The sequence below is a fragment of the Neurospora tetrasperma genome, assembly GCF_000213175.1.
Source record: "Neurospora tetrasperma FGSC 2508 unplaced genomic scaffold NEUTE1scaffold_1, whole genome shotgun sequence".
Classification (NCBI taxonomy): Eukaryota; Fungi; Ascomycota; class Sordariomycetes; order Sordariales; family Sordariaceae; genus Neurospora; species Neurospora tetrasperma.
The window spans coordinates 4,433,136-4,454,197 of NW_009799099.1; the positions used below are offsets into that span (position 1 = coordinate 4,433,136).

A 21,062-nucleotide genomic window follows, 5' to 3' on the forward strand; every position below is an offset into this window, starting at 1 on the left:
GTCTTTGAGGTCCCGTGATAATGATGGTCCAACGGTGTTTGTTGCCTCGTGAAGACGAAAACGAAACCCGATGAATGTGAAGTGCCAACTCTAGAAATACGCTTTACGGGTCAGCAGCTCTCAATTAGGGCGACTGCTCCGGTTCATGTCACGTTGCCAGGGGGTGTTGCATTAAGGACTAATGACCGGGTTTCGCGAGAAATCATACCTGGAGGAACAGATACCCCCACACAAGGCGAGGCGAGATGTCGTCTCTCTCAAAGACACGGACTACCGTTGCCGTTTAAACGAGAAAGGGTGCTCAAATCCTACCCTTTGAACGTCTTCACGTGAAAATTTCCGGTGTTGTCTCTGGCTGATCGGTTAGTTTGGACTTGATCTTTCTGGGGGGAGGAACTCTTTTGCGGCTACACGTTGTATAACGCCAGGCAAAATGGAAATTTGCGACCAAGCAACATGTCTCTGACTCTGTAACACGAACGCAAGTGCCTCCCAAGCAATGAGCATTGGGTGGGAAACAAGATCACATATCTTGAGGAGAGTTCACTTACAGGGCCCGAATAATCCGAGCAAAATATATATAGGTGATCTCTCAAAGACCAAGAAAGGTAACCAGAGCGTGTAGATCGACCAGATCGACAGAAGAGCACGGCAGTCAGTGCTGAACAGTCGACGACGAGGGTGACTGAAGACTGTTATGACTGGCTGAACTGGGTTCGAGACCGATTAATCTGGTGGGTGGGTAATCGGAAATCGGGGATTTCTGGAGTAGTCAAGGGTAGGACCTGGATTATATTTGGCATCCAGAAAGAAAGCCCAGTCTGGTGGGTATCGACTTCCTCTTTTCCGCCCTCCCAATCGTTTGCACTTTCCGATTCTCTTTGAACGAGTGGAGCCCGCAAATCGGTGTGTAAATGAGATGATAAGTGAGCGGGTCGTTTCGACTTCCACCTGGGGCGACGCGCAAGAACGATGGAGTTGGTGGACGTCAAGCTAATCCGCTATCGGAGGGCTTTGGACGAAATCGTCCAGATTCCAGAAAGGAGTGCACTTGTTTGCTGAATAGGGACAAGTCAAGAAGGTGAAACAGCCCGAATCTTCCACTTTCGAAGTGAGGAAGCTGCGGTGTGTTATCCAGTAAGGTATCTAGTTGGTCCTGCCTAGAGTGGTCTTTCCTTTGGTCAGCATTCCACCAGGTACAAGGAGGGGGGTACGGCTGGTAACATGATAACATGGAGATTTATATGAAATTGATCCCACGAAATGGAGCACAGAAAGAAGGACCTCGGAGCCTCGTGGTGCACTACACGTGAATAGTTCACGTAGTGAAAGCTCGTAACTGCCCGGTAGAAGCGGAGAGGGAGGGCATCGAGACGTTGAGTGACAAATACATACCGGATGCAGAATCCGAGGGGAAAATGGGACTTTCTTCAATAAAAAAAGCGAGCGAAGCCGACTTAGTGTTTTGCAGAGTAGTTCTTGATGAATCTCAAAATTCAGCAATGGCGTGAGTGGCGATAGGGTAGCAAGTCTGAGACAGGTCGACGACCAAGACAGCCTAGGCAACCTAAAAACGAAGGTACGGGAATCGGAGGTCTCACAAGGCTACCTCTAGGTTGTAAGGCAAAGCGCAATGTGTGAAGCCTTGACGGATGCGCACCGACACGGCACTACCCGAACTCAAGGAGGGGACGACGCTATGTACAACGGGCAGTAGCCGGAGCACAGACAGGGCGCAACGTCTAATACACTTCAACGTCGGCGTGTGAGAGTCCAGAGTCCGGTCGAAATAGACGATGGGATGGAGAATGGAACCTGAGGAGCACAACTCGGCTGCGACTCGAAAGGCGAAAAGAACAATGCGCACCCGGTCGCAAAGAACATGGACTGGATCGATACAAGATAGGTAACGAGACTGTGACAAGGTCCCCAGGAGAAACCAAGTAACCACTTTCCACTCGTCGTCCCTTTGGAGGCAAAGGCCTGGTTGCCTGGTCCAAGTGAGTGGAAGCACTGGACATCGACCCGGATAATCCGACTGTGTTCGATTCCAATCCGACTGTGTGGGGGCCGTCTGGCCAATGGCACAACCATGTTGCCGCCCGCCAATTTCCCACCAAAATAACATGCGTACAACATCTATACCAAAAGTTATTAGGAATTACACGTACGAGGTTCTCTAATATTGCAATTTACATTAAAGATATTGAAACTGTAAAATTTATATTTATACTAATATAATTACATCAACTAATATTAGTAGTACTGGCTCGATTGGTGGGACTGGTACTATTGCTACTGGGACTACTACTAACCAAACAGCGGCAATTGGTATAGATTCATATACAATTAAGAGGGAGGAAGCATCCCTTAATATTGCTAGTACTAGTATTAATACCCTTAATATACTAGTAATAGCGGCGGGAGCTAGCGGTATTATTAATTCTAGAGCTCCCGCAGCCGTACTTCCAATTATACCTTACATTACCGTAACTCTCTTAATTCGTAGAATTGTAAATAGAGCCGTACTGCTTCCTATCTTACGCTCTCTACTTCCGCCCTTACCTTTTATTCTCTTTAACTCGCCAATATTATTTTAATCATCCTCTTTTTTATAAGGGGTAGCTAAATTAATACCTTGGAGGAATATCGTAAGAAGGATTACATTTAATACTAAAGGAGGAGGAGGGAGCGAGGCGAAGTATAGGCTAAGTACCGTTACAAACCTTCTAACAGTTAGTAATAACTAGGAGGGGGTCTCTCTCCTTACGTAGTACTAACTAGTCTATAGATAAAGGCTATAAAAGTTTAGTTAATATAATAATTATATTAAATAATAGAGAATTACTTACCTTCTCTAGTTTTAACTACTAATATTTATCAACCATACTTTAAAGTATAGTACCGCCCGTATTTATAATATTAAGCAAATTATGCCAGTAAGGTAACCTATATTAACGGTTGAAGTTGGTAGAATACTACCCTCGTACCTCGGTTAAATTACACCATTTAGTAATAGTATTACTAGCGAATATAGCTTACCGTTGGAGTAATTCGAGGCACATAAAGCTGGTGACGAATTTTACCCTCCCTAACACAATATAATTATACTTCGCAACGCTCTTTAAAATCTAATAAGTATACTTACTAGCAAAATTCTCTTTAAAGCACTTAAAGATTTCAGTAATAGCTCCTAACAACTAATTAAAATCAATACGATGATTCTTAAGTAGTACTTTTAAAACGCTATAGGTACCTTCTATACGGGAGGTTATATATATACTAAAATTACAGTATAATCTAATAGCAAAATAGGCAAACTCGTACTTCAATGGGAAGTAAATATAAAGAAAGTAGTCAGTTATAATTATAAAAAGAGGGATTAGTAATTATATAGATAATAATAGGAAAATATAATTAATGTACCTTTTTGCTTAGGGAATTCCCTTAATAATACCCTCTATTGCTAGTAGAATCCCTCCTTTGTATTAGAGTAGACTATTGCCTTCTAAGCTCCCAAAATCCTATTTGCATTAGCGAGCTAATTACGGTCTAAACTGTTAGGAGCTTTACTACTACTATTAATAAACTAGTTATAAGGGTTTTTAACGCCTAATTCTAAATAGTATTCGTAATCGTCCCTATTAAACATTATAGCGGCAACGCAGCGGGCGTCAAAGTCTTCGTTAGCAGAATTAATATCTATATAGGAATAATCCTTACATAGATAACTCCCATCGCTACCTCGATTACCCAATACTATACTATTAAAATTACCCTCCCACTTCTTTTTAATATTAAAAGCGACATTCTTTATTATATACTAGAAATAAATTTAGTACTAGGTAATAGGGAAGACTACCCGGCATACCTTCTTATAAACTTTATTATAGTCTATAATAATAACTAAAGAAGGGGGGATACTATACTTTAAAAGTATAGCCTCGATTTACTAAAATACCTACGTAAAGCAAACTTCTTTTTCCCTACTTAATAAATGATAAATAATATTGAAAGTCGTATGTATAGCCGTTATACTATATATTTAAAGGAGAGGTATATCGAATTTGTTGATTTTATACGTACAGTCCAAGCTTATAACCTTTAGATTCTTCCTTAACTACTCGATATATTAAAGATAAATCCAAAATATCTTCTCTATTAAGCCATCCTCCTCGCTATTATAACAGTAAATATCCTTATAGATACCTTTAATCTTAATTAAATTGTTCAAAATTATTGGGTAGGAGTCAAAGCACCGGCCAGCTTTTATTTATTAACCGCTAGTATATTAAAAACGTTACGCCTAATAATTATAATACTAAACTCCTTACGGATAAATAAAATAATATCGGTTAAGGAAATCTTTAATTACTTTACTATACGAAGGATATTCTCCTCTACCTCGCCAATACATTGAAATCGGCAGTTAGCGGCGTAGTACGCTACGCTATTTAAGTTAAGGTCGTATATGTGGGTAAATACCATGAGTATAAATTACTATATTGTAAATTTGGTAGACAATACGAACTTTGCCTTCTATCCATAATCTTTTTTTATATTGTCCGCCAACGGTCGAAGGATAGTCTCGACGGTTTTATACTTTTTACTATAGCGCGACAATCCTTTAAAATATTTAAGATTATACCACGCCGGCTTACTATAGCGGTAATTACTAGCGCGTATTTTAACAATACCAAAACTGATTTTAGTAGCTACAATACTAATCTCTCTAACAGCGGCGTCGATGTTGGTCCAAAACTAAGTAGAAAGTTCATTGAGGGTAGGCTCCCTTTTATTAACCGACTTCGCCTTATCCGCTATATTTAATTTATCGTTTAACTCCTTACTCAATGAGGATAAGGATAAGGAGTTCAAATTCGAGGTCGATGGGGACCGGCGGCGGCGGGGCGGAGCGGGAACTAGAGTAGCCGTAGGAACTAGAAATAGCTTCTTCTCTTTAATAAACTTGTTAATATTAAAAAACTTAGCATTATTGTCATAGGACTCGGTCTTGATCTATTCAATTGAAGTAATCGAGAGGGCAGGACTAGGCGCGCGGCTAGGCGCGAGTAGAGGGGAGGAGGCAGTTAGATTGATAACTTTAAGCATTTCTACAATATACGGTTAGTTACTATACTAAACAAGAACCCCCCCCTTAATACTATACTTATTGACTATGTTAGTAAATAATAACGGTGACGGCGACGGCGATGTGCTCAATTGCTTCAATCGTTATTGTTGATGTACAGAAATATTATATAATGTTGCTCGCTAGCAAATTTGGCGGGCGCTAATATAGTGGCTTACGTTGTGCTATTGGCCAGACGGCCCCTACACAGTCGGATTGGAATCGAACACAGTCGGATTATCCGGGTCGCTGGACATGGGTTGAGGTGGTTAAGTGCTAGAAGCGATCCACTTTCCAATCGAGCCTAGTGTAGAGGCTTGATGAAGGGCAAGAGTGAGAGGATGAGTTACTCAGCTGCCTGCTTGTACAGTACCCGACAGTACGAGATGATGTAACAAGGGGGGCGCACTATTTCTCTCTCTGGTGGTGTACAAGTAGGACGGGAGACCAGGAGGTGCATTTAGTGGTGCGCTAACCCCCAGAGAGATCGTGGTTGCCCCCGTGGCGACCAGACCCCCCAGCCGGGGACTTCACCACAATGAGGTCAAGGCCGTCATCCAGCGAGAAAATGACGGTCGGGGTCCAGACACTGACAGGCCCGAAGCATCCAATCTCGCTGGCGGAGAGAAGCGCCAGGCGCGTGAGAGGGCCAGAAATTGGCCATCATCACGGCTTCCCGTGACGGCATATGGGCTGAGAGATGTCTCAACGGAAAACACAAGCGCGACCAGCGTCCGATGGCAGATGGACGGGGAGGTGAAGATCCCGTCGAGGAGAGAAAATATGTTGCAGGAGCTGTGCAGGGGCAGCAGTCTGGTTCAAGTTAAGATAAGGTAGGTGGGTACCTTGTGTTTTGCTGTGTAGAGGTACGTAGGTACCTACCTGACTACATAAAAAGACTTTGGGGCACCTCCCCCTCTCCCGTCCGCCTCCCGCAGAGATATTTTCGGGTCCCGTTCCTTGTGGGCAACAGCTCACGGACCATTATCGTTCGAGGTTCAGTAAACTAGAAGGGCCGGCTCGCTAAACTTTGGCGGTTACACAATCTCCAATGTCTGTAACCCTGATGGCAGAAATCTTCATGTCTCAATCTCTCGTGGTTTGGCACTTCATTGCCCCTGATAACCTTCGAGACAAGAGGCCGCTGTATCAGTTCTACCTAGGTAACTAAACTACAGGTGAGACAGTATGCTACAGTGCTGGGACGCCAAAACACACCCGAGGTTATTAAATCACTGACAGGGGCGACCATGACAGCTGGAAGCCAAAGAGAGTTTTCCAATGTGTTCCTTTGGTTCCTGGCCTCGGCCTCGTCTGGCCACTTCACTACTAGTAGTGGACGACTTGGAAACGCCAGGGAAACGGTCGCCGGGAGGTACAGCTCGGGTCCGGGAAGCAGCGAACCCCATGACAGAAACCGATGGCCTAAAAAACCCTCTGAAGCGGCTCCGTAACGTCAGGACGAACCCGTCTGTGCTGATGATACACATGGTGTTCGATGTATACAATCCCAACATGCCACCTACCTATATTACAAGTCGTTGTGGAATATCACGCGGTGCGCCAAGATGGGTTGTCGTCCCATGGAGAATCGAGATATCCAAGGTATCATTCAGGATAAGCTGGGACTTTCTGGAAGCCGTCCCGTTCTCGCTTCAAGAGGTGATATTGACGCATCATCTTGCCCATCATCACCACACCCTCGGCCGTCTCCATCACATCGGAGATGCGACCTCGTACCCTGCACCACTGAAAAGAACACAAGTGCTCGTGTGACGAGTTAATTGGCTGAAGGGCCTGGCCTACCATCACCGGGACTGAGGCTCGCCAAGCTATCCCAGGCTTTCCCGCAGCGAAGCCACATGAAACGCTGAAGCTCGCCGTCCAGAAATGGCTCTGCTCTAAGCTCTCCAACGTCAAAGGCTCTCTGGAAGCACTAAACCCTTCTGGTTCCGGGTCAGCGAAGGTTGGATGTGACCGATTGACCAGTAGGATGCTGCCATTGCGCCAGCCAAATTTCTTTTCTGTGATGGGGCGACCGCCGATCACAAGTTCTTCAATCACTAGCAGTGGGGAACCATCACTTTGAGCCCCTAGCTTCCTCATCACGGCGGCTTCACGGATGCCATCCGTTCGTTCAAAACCCTCGATGACGGTGGCGGCGACGACAACTTTGTGCTGCCTTTTGTAGGGACGCGGAGGGCAGATTGGTGCAATGACCAATGGCGTTGGAAAAGGACAGTACCGGTACGCCACGCCCGCGCCCGAGTCTCAGCCTGCGCGAACATCCACCAAATAATTGCCTGTCATCCGCAGGCCGTTCCCCCCTCCCCGAAGCAATTGAGACATTTCGCCGAAGGTCCATGATGTTGAAGATGTTGGTTGTCGTTACACAAAAACCGTCTGGGGTTGCATTCTCACACCCACTCGCATAACCAATCTCGTGTCTGCAAAATGATGCCGTCCTCACGGACAGATTCGACAGACAAGCACATGTGATCGTCAACTTTCAACCTTATCACCAACATTCCTGCACCAAGGTCCCATGTTTCGACTTTGAGAGGATCGCCCGTTGGCCCCCTACTTCTCCGCATAGTACCACCTCACTATGCTATTGCGACGGGCATATTCCTTCACGATCCCCCACAGAGGGCTTAAGCGCTCAACAGCGTTATCCCAGGCTCACCGTCGATCCGACCATTCCAGTCGTGGCAGGTTTTGGACATGACCCTCCAGCTTGTGGATTGCCTTCGATAGCACCTCAGCACCTGTAGGAGCAACTAGATATGTAACCCCCGCGTCACTACAGCGGCCAACAGCGCCTAACGGAAAAAAAAACAAAAAAAAAAAAAAAAAAAAGCAACAAGCAACAAGCAGCAAGCAACAAGCAGCAAGCGTGAACCAACACGGGCCAAAATGAGATGGGACCGGCAAATCACGGCCGTCACGGTTTGAGAAAGACAAAAGAAATGTTTTTTCTGCCGTGTGTGTTGATTGCATGTGCAACGCAGCCAACAACATCGCCTTTAGCGAGTGTTCCATTCGCTTCCTACTTCCACTTCCCTACAAACTTGGTTGTGCCGTTGCGGCATCCGCGGGAGATTAGCAAAGGTGTACACTACCAAGGAGAAGGCAACATGCCTTACACCTCTTGAGGTGTACGTACAATCATTTCCATCATCCTCATTCTCATCCTCGGCGCAATGGGATGTGTCCCGGTTCGCCTAGGAAAGGAACCGAATCACCCTATGCGCCTCCCACGGTGCGATATGTTCCGTCTGAACTTTGGGCTGGGCTGATGGGATGAACTCCGTGCTCCTTTTGCAAGGAGAGACACGTCAGTAATCTGGATTGTATCTGAAGAGTGAGGAAAAGTGCATTGGCCAATCGTTCGCAAACTCTCCGCGACCCCCTGGGTCTCTTGTGTCTTGCCAAGTCGGCACAAGACGGTTTCTCTGTCGGTTCCCGAGAAGCATCCAACGGTTCGCGTCAGTTGCACTCGTGATTCTGACAGGTAGCTGGATTCTTAAGTCAGTAGTGTACCTCAAAAATCTCTGATGTCTTTCTCACTGCCAACAAAATCCCATCACATTATGGATGAATGATCATCAGCCCCGTCACTCCAACGATCATCCAAGACTTCTCCATCAGTCGCGGCGCCATCGTGGATCACTGCAACTGCAGCGCATTGCATGCGCTAGCGTACGTACGGCACTGCTACATGATGCAGGTTAAAGCTTCCATGATGGGTCCTCGTGTCGCCCGTACCTGCAGAGCCGAGCCAAAAATTCCAGGGGTGTTGTGCAAAGGGCAATAGAAAATTTCCCAGGGGTTGCTACCTACCCTACAACGCTCCATCGATGTCTGGCTGTACGCGGACTTGCGGAGCCCCTTTTCCGGTCAACGGTTTGGGGAGGTTTGAGCAAGTATGCATACTGAGATCCAGAACTACCTTTACTCTCTCGAGACCGTTGGCGAAGGTGATGAGGCGGGAGATAAGAGAACTGTGTCCATGGACGACTAAATGGAGGCGCAAAGAAGACGCGTGATGCCACACATGATGAACGTCTCCCAAACCTGGCTGCGGAGGTCGCAAGAAAGAGGGCACAGGAACTTTCCATAGGGCCCGGTTTTTCCAGGAAAACATGGACAACAACTTCTGCAACTGGCTCGTTTATTTGATTGATGTTGTTTATATCGGGCTTGATCCTTAAATGTTTTGGTGCTTCGTTTCAGATAGAGTGCTCGACAAACACGTTCTAATGTCCATGTTTCTGGACCTCATAGTTTCAAGGCTCAAATTGACTGCGAAATCGAGAACCTTTGGCCAGTTCTTGACAGCTCATAGGGACATTCTGATGGTCACAAGTAATGTGACGAATCATGGGACGTTTATTCCAGTCTAATCGACATCTCACATCCGACAGTAGTGTATACAACCTAGTACTGGTGTATTTCTTAGCTTGGTACCTGGGTAGATACTCATTCCTGGTACACTGGACGAGATGTCTTCCGAATTGTTCCAAACCTTTTGAAGACTGAATGAGTATCTCGACATTAATGCGAGAGTCATCAACAAGATTTGATGTGGTGTATTTAGTAGCATATTCACAGCATAAAAACGCTTGGAAAAGTTGACACGAGGTCTCGAACTAACAACCAAACCATGGCTGGACTATATCTCCCGTCAAAGTCAGACAGTGAAAAAATCGCTTCCCAGATATTCAAGATCGAGAAGGGTTTCTCTTGCAAGGATATGAAGAGGGCCCGTTCTTCTTCATGTTCTCTGTATGAGTGGCCGAACTGATGTGATTCTTCAGGCTCAGTGTACCTTTGCGAATACCTATCTGAAACATCTACTAAGCTCTCAATATTGCAACTATGTCCGCAAATATAAACTTCGCAACTACAGTGTGCTGTATCTCCAAGGCGTTATCATCTTCTATGGCTGTAAGTTTTCGCAGCTTGCTGTGATGATAGCCGGCTATATGCACGGTCAGTCTACTTTTCTCATCTACGGTAGTGTACTTTCGGGGTCATAGTGGAGGTTTCTTCATACAATACCGATGTATGGACATCGAGACTCGTCTGTCGGAGAAAACTTAGGTTCACAACGTTTTGTTGCGCCATGAAGCAACTTTTACCCTCGAGTGTCGAGGGCGGTACTGTCACGAGAAGGCTGTGTCTCACAATGTTATAGTTGATATGCTGAGAATGGTATAATGTATATGAATATCACTTTTAAACAAGACTGTCATGAAAAACCCAACGCACAACTTCGAGATCAAGTCTGCCAATGTTCTGACTAAACCTCCAATATAACGTCCGATGAAATACCCCAACAACCCAGTGCCGAGGAAAATATGGCACAGCCAATTTGGTCTATCACACTTCATCCTCTAAGCCCCAGTCTCCTGCTCCGCATCTGGGCGGATATGAGGCTGGCGTGAAGGAGGTGCAGTGCTGACCGTAAGGGGATACTTGTTCAGCGCTTCGAACAGCAGAATTACTGAAGCGATCTAAATGATTGGCAGTAGTTAGCGTATGGTTTTTCCAGAAAAATCAACTGATGGAGAACGAGTGTCCTCGTCCCCGAAGGAAAGAAGTAGACGAACCACCACGCGGAACAAGAAGAAGAACGGTAGATAACTTACCAAAAAAGCCCAACTTGCCACGAAAGTAGCCATCCCAACCGCATACTTATACTGCGCCCCAGCATTTTGCACAAACCCCAGCGCCCCTGTAACTATCAACCCAAAACTTCCCACCAGACACCAAGCACCGATATGCCACCCTAGCAAATTCGGCGCGGGAACGTACCATCTGTCCTGCACTTCCACCATGGTCAAGACCGCCGAAAGACCAAAGAAGAAGCCTCCGACAACCTGGGGCACCCAGTAGCACCCAGCAAGCGCGCCCGTAGAAATGTTGTTTTGGACAATTGGCAGACCGGTGAAACCCTCGGTCCAGAAAATTATCGATCCGATTAGCTGCAAGATACACGACAGGAAGCCGATCTCGTGCAGGTAGTGCGACTTGAGCTCGTCGGAGGATGGCCACCACTTCCACGCGCGCGAGGGGTTTTGGTGGTTGTGGTGGCTATTGATTTCTCCCTTCCCGTCGGAGTCATTTGAGTCCGAGGCATCGCCATCGCTGTGAGCTTGCGGGTCATCTCTCTTCTCGTTGTGCAAGTTCTGGTCATCGGGCACGGAAACAGAGACGGGTACCACGACGGCTTTGCGCTGATCTCTCGGGTTAGACCCCCGAAGGATGACGTAGCGAACGTGATGGTGGTGGGTGCATCGCTTGCCCTGCTGCTCTTCAGAGCGTAAGCGGGGACCGTCGGCGTTGCCGGCGAGACTTTCTTCGAGGGCCCAGCCGAAGCAGTCGGCACGGTTTTCGTTAACGGCTTCGAGCATCAACAGGACAGATGAGATAACAACCAGAGTACAAGTGATGAGACGGGTGGCGCCGGCGCCGGTCTTTTCGCCTTTGAATTCGGATTCGGGTGTGCTGAGGGGGAGATAGACGAAGAAGCCGTTGATTGATCTTGATATCGCGGCTATGGAAACACGTTAGCAACCAATCTTGTTGTTTTCAACTCGCTCACTCCCATTTTCATGCCGAAAAAGGGGTAGTGGGAAAGGGGGCAGTGGTCACCAATACAAAAGAACATAGACAAGATAAACAAAAAAAAAAAAAAAAACAAAAAAAAAACTTACCAAGGAAAAAGGTTAAAGCCACATCATAACTGATATCCCACCATGGAAAGCTCGTCACCATCTTTGACACACCATGCCACGTCGATACCCAGCTGTTTGTGACTCTCGGGCCTTCCCCCCGATTTTCCTCTCTGGCATCCTCCTCCTCAATCCCCTCACCCTTCTCTTCATCCTGCAACTTTCTCCTGTGTCTCCACCCACCACTAGTCCTGTCACATTCCTCTCCATCATCGTTATCCTTCCCACGCTCCTCATTTCCACCTCCTCCATTACTTTCCTTCTTCCCCTTATGCTTCCCCCGCCGCAAGATTTCTGGCTTCGTAACAACCGCCGCATGTCTGCCCTTCCTATTGTCCCTACTTCGCCAGACATAATACACCCCACTATCCTTCTGATCCTGTTCTCGCTGTTTTTGCTGCGTGGTGTTAACGGACGTCTTGCTACCATTCCCGTTCCCGGCCCCGAGCTGGACGATCCTTCCGATTTGAGAAGGTGAGGTGCCGAGGGCACCCGCCAGCCGCTCGGGCGAAACGGTCGCTGCGTTGGCGGCATTTTGGAGCGAGCTTTGCGCGCTGAGCTGGGAATCGGTAGCTTCGAGGGCGTGGCCGATCTGGTCGGCGGAGAGGGTGGGGATGTCGGTGTCCTGAGGGAGGGATGCGACGGCGGCTTCTTGGGTAGTGTCGTTGGTGGTACGGTGGCCGAGGACGGAGGCGGCTTCGTTACCGGTTAGGGAGAGCTCGTCGGAGGCTCGGGATGGCTTCTTCTTGTTTCCTGTTGCTGGATCGACTTGGGGCTCGACCTCGTTGTGGCTTGGGGGCGCGAGGACGTGATAGCGGGCAGTTGGGTTGAAGAAGGAGAAAGCGCCGCTGGTGTAGGCAGCGTTGTAGTGTTTGGGGCCAGTGAAGTGGTTGGAGTCCTTCCGCTTGGGAGGGCTTGTTGTGTTACCCATGAATATGATCTGTTTCTTCTGGATATTTCCCTTTTCTGGGAGAGTGTAAAGTCTGGATCTCTCTTCTTGTTGGTGATGATTGTAGCGTATACGATCTTGACGCAAGATCTAGTCTTTTTTTTTTTTTTTTTTACTTGGGTAGGTTGTATGGTTTGATAAAGTCAATATCAGTATTCTTGTCTGTCTTTCTGTGGGACACTACTATACAAATATGAAGATGAGATATATTCCAAACACAAAGATCCGTACCTACCTGTTCAGACTCGCCGCGCGTCGACCCTCTTCTCCACGCCTGGCCTATAATCCTACTTCACATATTGATAAGAGTTTTCGACAGCACACAACGTAGGAGCTATGTCTCCGACGTTAATGCCGAAGAGATATTGAAGATTCAGCCTTGTCCAACCACTTACACGCAAAAAGTGGTTTACATCAGAACTTGGCTGGAGGTCGACGATCGTTCCCACTGTTTCCCCCTGCTTGGTGGAACCAACTCAGCCCAGTTGGACAGGTATTTCATCATTTGCATTGCGACCGGTTTCTTTGTAAATCGGCAGTGATCGGATGTAAATCCCAACGTGGAAGGTGTTCGAGAAGGCGAAGAAAAAGTGAAAACCCGACAATGATACCACGCGTATGAGTGGTGGGGGAAGTTCTTGAGAACCACATCGATAAAAGAGAACGTCGCCGGAATCTTGGCAAAATTCGTTTGTCCAGAAAGTCGCCATTTGCCGTCCATCTGGTCCTTGCTCGCCCCCAGAAGTAGTATTGTAATTCGTCGGAAATTCTTTGCCATTGCCGAAGGGGTGTTGAGATTGAGATGTGGCGGTGGGTTTTCGACAAAACCTGCTATCAAAAAAAATAAAAAAAAGAAGAGCCGTTAGCACGATAGATGATCTACGATGAAAAAAGGAGCAAAAACTCCGGGAGCTATGCAGCACGGCGCCGGTCCCGAAACCGGTGGTGTTCCTTGCTGCTCCTTGGATTGTCATTGGTGTTTGTCGTCCACCCCAACTCGGGGGAAGGAACGTGGAAAGGCGTGGTTGCGAACCTAACGACCTAGCAAACCATCTACGCCATCTCGATCGCTGCCATCTTTTGGCTTGTGAATGCGACCCGTGCCTGCCGTGTTTGTGCCGTTCGTCATGCTGGGATTATCCCGTGGCGGCCGTTTCGGCCCCATGAATGCGGGGACCGGGTGACGTTATTCGGGCCCGAATGAACGCTTCCAGCCTGCCAACGCCTGCCTCGTGCCTACCTTGTTTCGCTCTGTCAACTCTACATAGCAGCAACAACAACCACCATTTTTGCACCAACAGACATTCCAACCACCTTCCTGTTATTTGCAGTCTTGAGAGACTTCCTTGAGGATCTTTGCGATTCGATACAGCGAAGTGGTTAAGAAGTCTATCGTGTGCCATAAGCTGACTGGAATATTTCTCGAAACTCTTTCATCTAATGACGTAATTGGAGAAGAGCTTGGAAAGGTGCTTGGAGACGTTGCAATCGCGCAATTATCCCCCTCCCGAGATGTGCAGATGCGGGGAAGAATAGTGCAAGCGATGTCGCAGTGTGGGTAGTAGGTAGTGTATAACACCTTCCTCACACCCTTGATATCATTCAGTTCTTTGGAGTCCGTCCTCTTGAATACACAAACAAACAACTTGAAACAAACAAACAGTAAAGGCTACTTTGTTTGCTTGAAAGCCTCCCCGCCCTTACCTTTACCTGATCATCGGATCTTGCACCCTGTGATCATTGTACTCCAATTTACTGCCACAGGCCATTTAACCACCTCAGCTTGCATTCCGAACCATGCCGGCGATGCATCAAGCCCCTCCCTGGGCAACCGAGATCAAAGCACTCACCTTTGATGTCTTCGGCACCTGCGTAGCCTGGCGGGAAAAGGTTGCCTCCACCCTTGCTTCGGCCACCGAGACCAAGCTTTCTTCCGCTTCAGCCTCCAACGCCACGTCATCGGACACGCCACCGTCTGACCAAGTCCTCTCCCGCGCCCGCTCCCTCACCCGAGAGGACTGGGCCCATTTCGCCCAGGAATGGCGCCGGGCCTACGGGGATTGGACCCGCTCCTTCGTCCCCGACGAAACACCCTGGAGGGACACCGACACCTTCCACCACGATAGTCTCGTCGACCTGCTGGCTAAGTGGCAGCTGGACGGCCTCTTCACCCCGTCCGAGGTCGAGAAGCTCAGCCTTACCTGGCACGACCTCCCGCCCTGGCCCGATACTATCCCGGGTCTGCACCTGCTCGGCTCACGGTACCACACGGTCGCCTTGACCAATGCCAACCAGGCCACCCTTAAGGATCTGAACAGCCAGAAGGGCGTCGACGGTAGCTCGCCGCTAGGGTTCCAGCGCTTGCTCTCGTGCGATATGTACCGGGCGTACAAACCGAACCCAAAGGTGTACCAGGGCGGGCTGCGGGACTTGGATCTGCAGCCCAGAGAGGTAGCGATGGTGGCGGCGCACTTGGGTGACTTGGGGGCTGCCAAGAAGGAGGGGATGCGGGCCATCTATGTTGCGCGACCCGGCGAGCTGGATTTTGACGCCGACGAGGAGAAGCTCAAGAAAGCCAGAGAGTGGGTGGATATCTGGATAGATGAAGGTGAAGGGGGCATGGTGGAGGCGGCAAGAAGATTGGGCATCAACGTCGACATCGACGATGGCGATGTGGCCAGAGTCCTAGGCTGAGTGGCCTGTTGTCCTGGTCCAGACCATCGGCAATCTGCGCTGACCGCGGTCAGCCTTCGAGAAGGACATGGCGCTTCCGCTTTCCTTCCGTCGGGATTCGGGACCCGGATCGGGATGCTACCTTGTCGGCGAAGATTGGAGAAATTCAGGGGCGGCTGGTCGGGTCAGAGTTTTCATGGCATCTCGGATAGACTGTTCAGGATGCATGTGATGTACCTTTCCCCTTGCCATTTAATCACCCAAGGGACCGGAACCTGGTAGGAGGGAGTGAGGCGGACAGGACTCGGAGCCAGGACAGAAATGGGAAGAAGACATGGAAGTTTCGGTTGACGCATTGGTTCAGGAACCGGCTATGCTGAAGATGGTTGTTTCGCGAGGACCGTGTCCTTGTCCCTTCGAGAAAAAATTTGAAATTGCGATGGATGCCACGAGCCTCTTAGCGAACCCGCCGATACGGAACCTAATTCGGCGTACTCGGTGCGGAAGTGAAGAGCATGGAGCAGGAGTAATATTGATTTTCCCGGACCGGTCCCCCGGAGCCTCCCCCCCTGCCAGCCCCCCTGGACGGAGCCTAATATGTACACTAGTAATGCCAGACCGCCAGGTCCCAAACCAGGGGATCGGATAGAGGATCATAACCTCAAAGGTGGTAGGCGACCCTGACAATGTCCAATCGCGGAACTACGCTTATGAAGCCGGCCATGTTGAGAGCGGAACTTCCGTGTGTTGCTGAGTGTCGGCATCCCTGACCATAACCTGACCGCAAATGGGTTACCAATTTTTCCCGTCTTTTCGTCGTCGACGCGTCCCAACAGGTTGGGTTCGTTCCAAGGTCCGGAATTACTATTGGACCCTATATCGAATCGAAGATTCAGGAAATGAGTGGGCTCGACAGGAGATACTGTGGGACAAAGTGAGTCTTTTTGTGAGTTTTGCCTGTGAGCGATTTGGTCACTTGATCAAAAACTGTGGCGGTTGTCTCAACGACAAAGGGATTTATTCGACATGATGGGGCGCCCTGATAAGGTCAGTCGTCAATCAGTTAACGAGGCAAACGAGGTGTCATTTCCTCATTTTGTTGTCAACTCTCCCTTCTGTGCCCCTTCAAGCACGTAGGAGGCGTCGCGGCGTCGGTGTATCTGAACTTGTCCAGGAGCTACTGACAAGGAAAGAAACGAAGTGGTTTTTTTTGTAGTCGTTCGCAACGTTGGCTGTCGCCGTCGTTTACCTACCACCAAAAGGGACCCGAATTGCCTGATGGACCTGAGTCTTCGGCCGGGGTACCCGGTGTAGACATTGAGGACCTGATTTGGAAGTGCCAGGATGCTGGCGTCGTTGTTGTGTATTGGACCACTGATGGAGTTTGAAAGACCGCTAAAGTGGGAACAACCACCCGAACGTGTGGGTTGGAGGCTGGTTAAGCGAAGCTAGGGAAGCGTGAGAGGGGACAGATTCGGGTAACTTGAGTATTCGTTTCGGGCTTGTCGTCCACGAGGCATGACGGCGGTCATGACATTGGACGGGCTTCTCGCCTAGAGAAATCGCAAGAATGGCCACAGCCCATGCCCGTCTGCGAGGCTCCATGGGTCGTCCTATCCCCGCCCGGGAAGAGCACCCAGAATTGCAAAAAACGGGTTTGTTTGATGAACATGATGTCCACCGGATTGCGTGGCCTGCTAGGTTTGAATCTTGATATGGCGGCGCCAAGCTGTCAACAATCGCTGCTCCGAATGCCAGATACTTGAAACAGATGTACGGCTAGTATTGTGTGGCATGCTAGGGAGACATTGTCCTGGAAATCCAATCTGGGAAGTGACTGAAGGCGCCTCCCAGCGTTGACAATGGTAACTCACATGATGAGGATCAAATGCACATCAATTGAGCTCTGCAACGGTTCGGAGAGGGGAAAAGGACATGAGGAGTCGATGAGGCTGGGGGTGTTTTTGTTGGCGGGGTCCATCATGCAAAACAGCAAAGGCAGTGGAGGTTCCTGAATTGCGGAATCGGGTACCTGGTGGTCTTCCTACCATGCCATGTCCATCACACTCACTGCCTTTGACAGCGGAAGAACCTCCGCTTGTTCGGCTTCCAATCCGCACGATGGGTAGGAAGGGAATGTGAATTGCCTCAATGTCATCACTTTCAGTCATTGCTGCCAGATCTTTAGCTCAATGAAGACAAAGGTCCAAATAACCCCTCATTGGCTTGGATAACGTGCTGGAGGAGACATTTTATCGAAGGACGAGGGGAAGGAACAAGCCTAGGGAGGGGAGGGGAAGTGACCTATGTGGTACAATGGAGTCGAGGATACCTAGCCGATACCGATAGGCGATAAGCATCCTAGAAAGTAGAAACACTTTCCCGTCTCCCGGTAGGTCGTCGAGGACGAGGAAGGTGCTGACCCGTAACCTCATGCATGTAGCCGGTCTGGGGAGGGGGGGTATCCGATGCTTTGGACACTTGGCCGGGGCCGCTGCGGCCACCATGCAACAAAATCCACCTCTCACGCGTTTTCGGGGTCCTCTCGCTTCAACCTCCCTCCAGATGCCCCTCCTTTTTGCTGATGAAGGTGGAGGGAGGGCCGGTGAATGGGGTCAAAAGGGAGGGGGAAAAAAAAAAGGGAAAAGAAAAAAGGCGTTGAAGCAAGCAAAGAAAGACGACAAAGTAGGGACTTGGATCAAATGTTCAGTTGGTCTACGAAAACGATAGCGGTCCCGAATAATTGCAAAGAATCACTGAAAGAACAATCAAGAAAACAGACCTTGCAAGCAAGCCGGCTCCCGTAACTGCGTGCGAGCTCAGGCCGGGGTTCAAGAGACTTGGGAAAGATGCGAGACGCACTTCGTGTCGTGGTCAACCACTCCGTCTCTAAACCTCCAATATCGTTGGTTTCCCTCTTTTCATAGCATTTATTTTGGGATTCAGGCCGGCACCCGCTCCGGGGGCGGTTTGGGTATGTAGGTATATGGGTACCGAGCGTCACGCATTTTCAGCCTCGCCCACTGGCAGTTAGTTGTCTTGCATTTCCCCGCCGTCACCCGCCACTTGTCTTTCAGAAAAAGTGCCAGTGCAGTTGAGCGGGTATCAACTGATCGTGGTGGGTTGAGGCACTTCCCCGGACTCAAAAAACCAAAGTGACAGATGACCCCGTCCCGCCCTACCGCAGGTCTTTGCCACTCGGGTCCGGATATCGGTATCGTCAGCCGTACATGCTATCATGGTTGTATCGCCGTTCCGCGTCGTGGTTGGCACGTACACTAGTGCACAGCGTAGCAAACCAAGGCGCCAAGCCCAAACCGGCAGTAACGGGGAACGGGATCCTTTACAGATCCAACAAGACGGATTTTGCCGCAGTGCGTGCGTAATCAAAGAGGAATTAATCCGTCGTATGATCTTGGTCAATATCACGTCGTCGGTGGGAGACCGGCTTGAAGTCTCAAAAGGCAGGCCCCGTCTTGGAATTCCCGATAGCAATTGTGATGACAGCAGCCCGAGGAAGGACAGAGGCAAAGACGACCAGAGCAGCAGAGCAGACGAGGAGGTCAAGGAGGGGAAGAGCCGTGCGTGCGTCCCAAGGTTGTGCTTGTGTCTCCGTGTGTCCGTGTCCCTAGTCCGTAGAGGTACTAATGTCGACAGGGTGCTGAAAAGAAAAGATATGCAAAAGATAAGGCCTGTGTCGCCAACGGATCAGATCCCGTGGTTCGGGTCACAGAAGGGTAGTCCAAAGGTCGAGTATGTAGCTGTACGGCCCCAGATTTGCGCAGGCCCAGGCAATGTACGGGAAGCTGCTTTTACACCACGCTGCGTGTACTGTCACCACTGCGAATCCAGATTGGCTGCGCTTGCTCGATGTTGAGCGCGAGTGGACGGAGGAGCGAATGGAGCGGGTCAAAGGCGCGCCATTGGAACGGTGCTCCATGTCCCGCAAGCGCCGTTCTCGCAGAGTGGACAGCTTTGCCAGCCAACGAGCCAGCCTTTGCCGCATTCTCAATGGATGGCCAACTCGCTCTATCAACCTTGCCTGCGTTACCAATGCAGCTGTCCTACATGAGCACGCTTGTTGTCAACTGCTACCTTGTCGATTATGTCGATTGCGAAGTCCTGACCCAAATGGGAGTAGCTAGCCCCTAATCAAGAGAACTGTGAAGCCCAAAGACCCCGGGACGGGGGGACTATGTATAAAATAAAATAGGACGAGCTGTGGGACCGAGGACACCCTAAAAGCTCACAGGCTACCTTAGCAGTCGCAGGTCGCTTGGGTCACGGTTGCAGCAAGCCATGCATGTGAGGTGTGTACATATATGTTGAAATGTGTGTGTGTGTGGTGCATGTAGGTGTATGTGGGTTCAAGTACGGCAACGGGAGTGAGTGTCATTGAGGAGGCTCTGAGGAGGGTCATGATCACGTTTAGAGTTTTCTGGGAAGAGGACTGCAACTTTCTTTTCGTCCAGACCAATCACCTGGTCAGATGCCGGTCTGGACTTTGGAGAGATAAAGATAGGTCGGAAATGTTTGCCTGGGACAAAAGCTCAGGACCATCCCACCGGCGCCATGACGGTACGCGGTAGTCAAAGTTGACGTCGGGGACGAGGTCTGGGTCAAGATCAAACACAAGAAGACTGTTTGGATGGGACCATAAGTACAAGTAAAACGTCATGTATCTATCTGTCAAATGGAGTTATGCTTGTAGGCATGCTCAAGTCTGAGGTTTTGGCCAAGGGCGCACCGCCTTCGCAGTGTCTCCTGTCTCTCGCTCATTATTCGGGCGAGCGTTTGAGATGCACTGGGTGAGGTGCCATCGTGACAGCCCCAAAACCCGAACTCTGTGACACTGGACAACTTGACATGTCCCATTCCGATCTCATCTTCCTTCCGCCGGCTCTGCCTCCGATATGTCTTTGACAAACCACTGAATAAGCGAGACTCTTAACATTACCTCTTTTATTATTACCTTACCCCCGTCGGCCGAGGATCCATTTGCTGGAAAATCCCAAAGCTTATTAGAGGGGGATCCGTAGGGGCCGCTGGGACCACATTGCAGAGGGGTGGTACCTGCCGGGCCAGGTACTGGACATCCACAGGCACTCAGAGACTGGAGCCCATGCTGGCAGTGTAGTGTAGGAACCTGGAAGGCCAGAGCCGCCCACCTTCAGCAGTCCCCACAAGGAACACCCATTCTCCACGGGCGCATCCAACGCTTACCCGCTAGTCGAGCCTCCCCATTGGTCCAATCCCCCTCTCCCCTTCAATCCACTCTGGGTCCTGCTACCCATCCACTCCATTCTGGCCAGCCAGACCTGTTCCGCCAAGAGCCCAGGTGCAAGTTGTACCGACCTGGGCGCTGGGAAAGTATCGTCGCTAGCGGGCAGGTACTGCACAGACCTACCACCTCCTCCTCCTCCACGGCCTACCTACCTAACGCCCGCGAGTCCGCCGGTGGACACCCGTACCCCCAACCACACTCCATGCATGTAGCACTGCCAACCACTGCCAGCCATTCAACCCCCCCCCCCNCNCNCCTCTCTCTCTCTCTCTCTCTCTCTCTCTC

At 49.6% G+C, this 21,062-nt stretch overlaps 4 protein-coding genes across 4 annotated transcripts; 2 read left to right on the top strand and 2 right to left on the bottom strand.

Annotated features, from left to right (window-relative positions):
- Positions 1-4,846: 4,846 nt before the first annotated feature.
- On the bottom strand, positions 4,847-5,388 carry NEUTE1DRAFT_135263 (uncharacterized protein; the record flags this gene model as incomplete). The annotated part of the gene is made up of 2 exons (XM_009850090.1): positions 4,847-4,958; positions 5,339-5,388. The coding sequence occupies 2 exons, from the start codon at positions 5,386-5,388 to the stop codon at positions 4,847-4,849; spliced, it is 162 nt and encodes a 53-aa protein (XP_009848392.1).
- A 3,340-nt stretch (positions 5,389-8,728) lies between these two features.
- On the top strand, positions 8,729-9,155 carry NEUTE1DRAFT_35292 (uncharacterized protein; the record flags this gene model as incomplete). Its single annotated transcript, XM_009848800.1, has 2 exons — positions 8,729-8,833; positions 9,099-9,155. The coding sequence occupies 2 exons, from the start codon at positions 8,729-8,731 to the stop codon at positions 9,153-9,155; spliced, it is 162 nt and encodes a 53-aa protein (XP_009847102.1).
- A 1,375-nt stretch (positions 9,156-10,530) lies between these two features.
- Positions 10,531-12,802, bottom strand: NEUTE1DRAFT_135264 (uncharacterized protein; the record flags this gene model as incomplete). The annotated part of the gene is made up of 3 exons (XM_009850091.1): positions 10,531-10,650; positions 10,786-11,693; positions 11,854-12,802. 3 exons carry the CDS (start codon positions 12,800-12,802, stop codon positions 10,531-10,533), a joined length of 1,977 nt encoding a protein of 658 aa, XP_009848393.1.
- A 1,815-nt stretch (positions 12,803-14,617) lies between these two features.
- NEUTE1DRAFT_58544 (uncharacterized protein) lies at positions 14,618-15,930 on the top strand (the record flags this gene model as incomplete). The annotated part of the gene is made up of 1 exon (XM_009849067.1): positions 14,618-15,930. One exon carries the CDS (start codon positions 14,618-14,620, stop codon positions 15,512-15,514), a length of 897 nt encoding a protein of 298 aa, XP_009847369.1.
- Between the last annotated feature and the right edge of the window lie 5,132 nt (positions 15,931-21,062).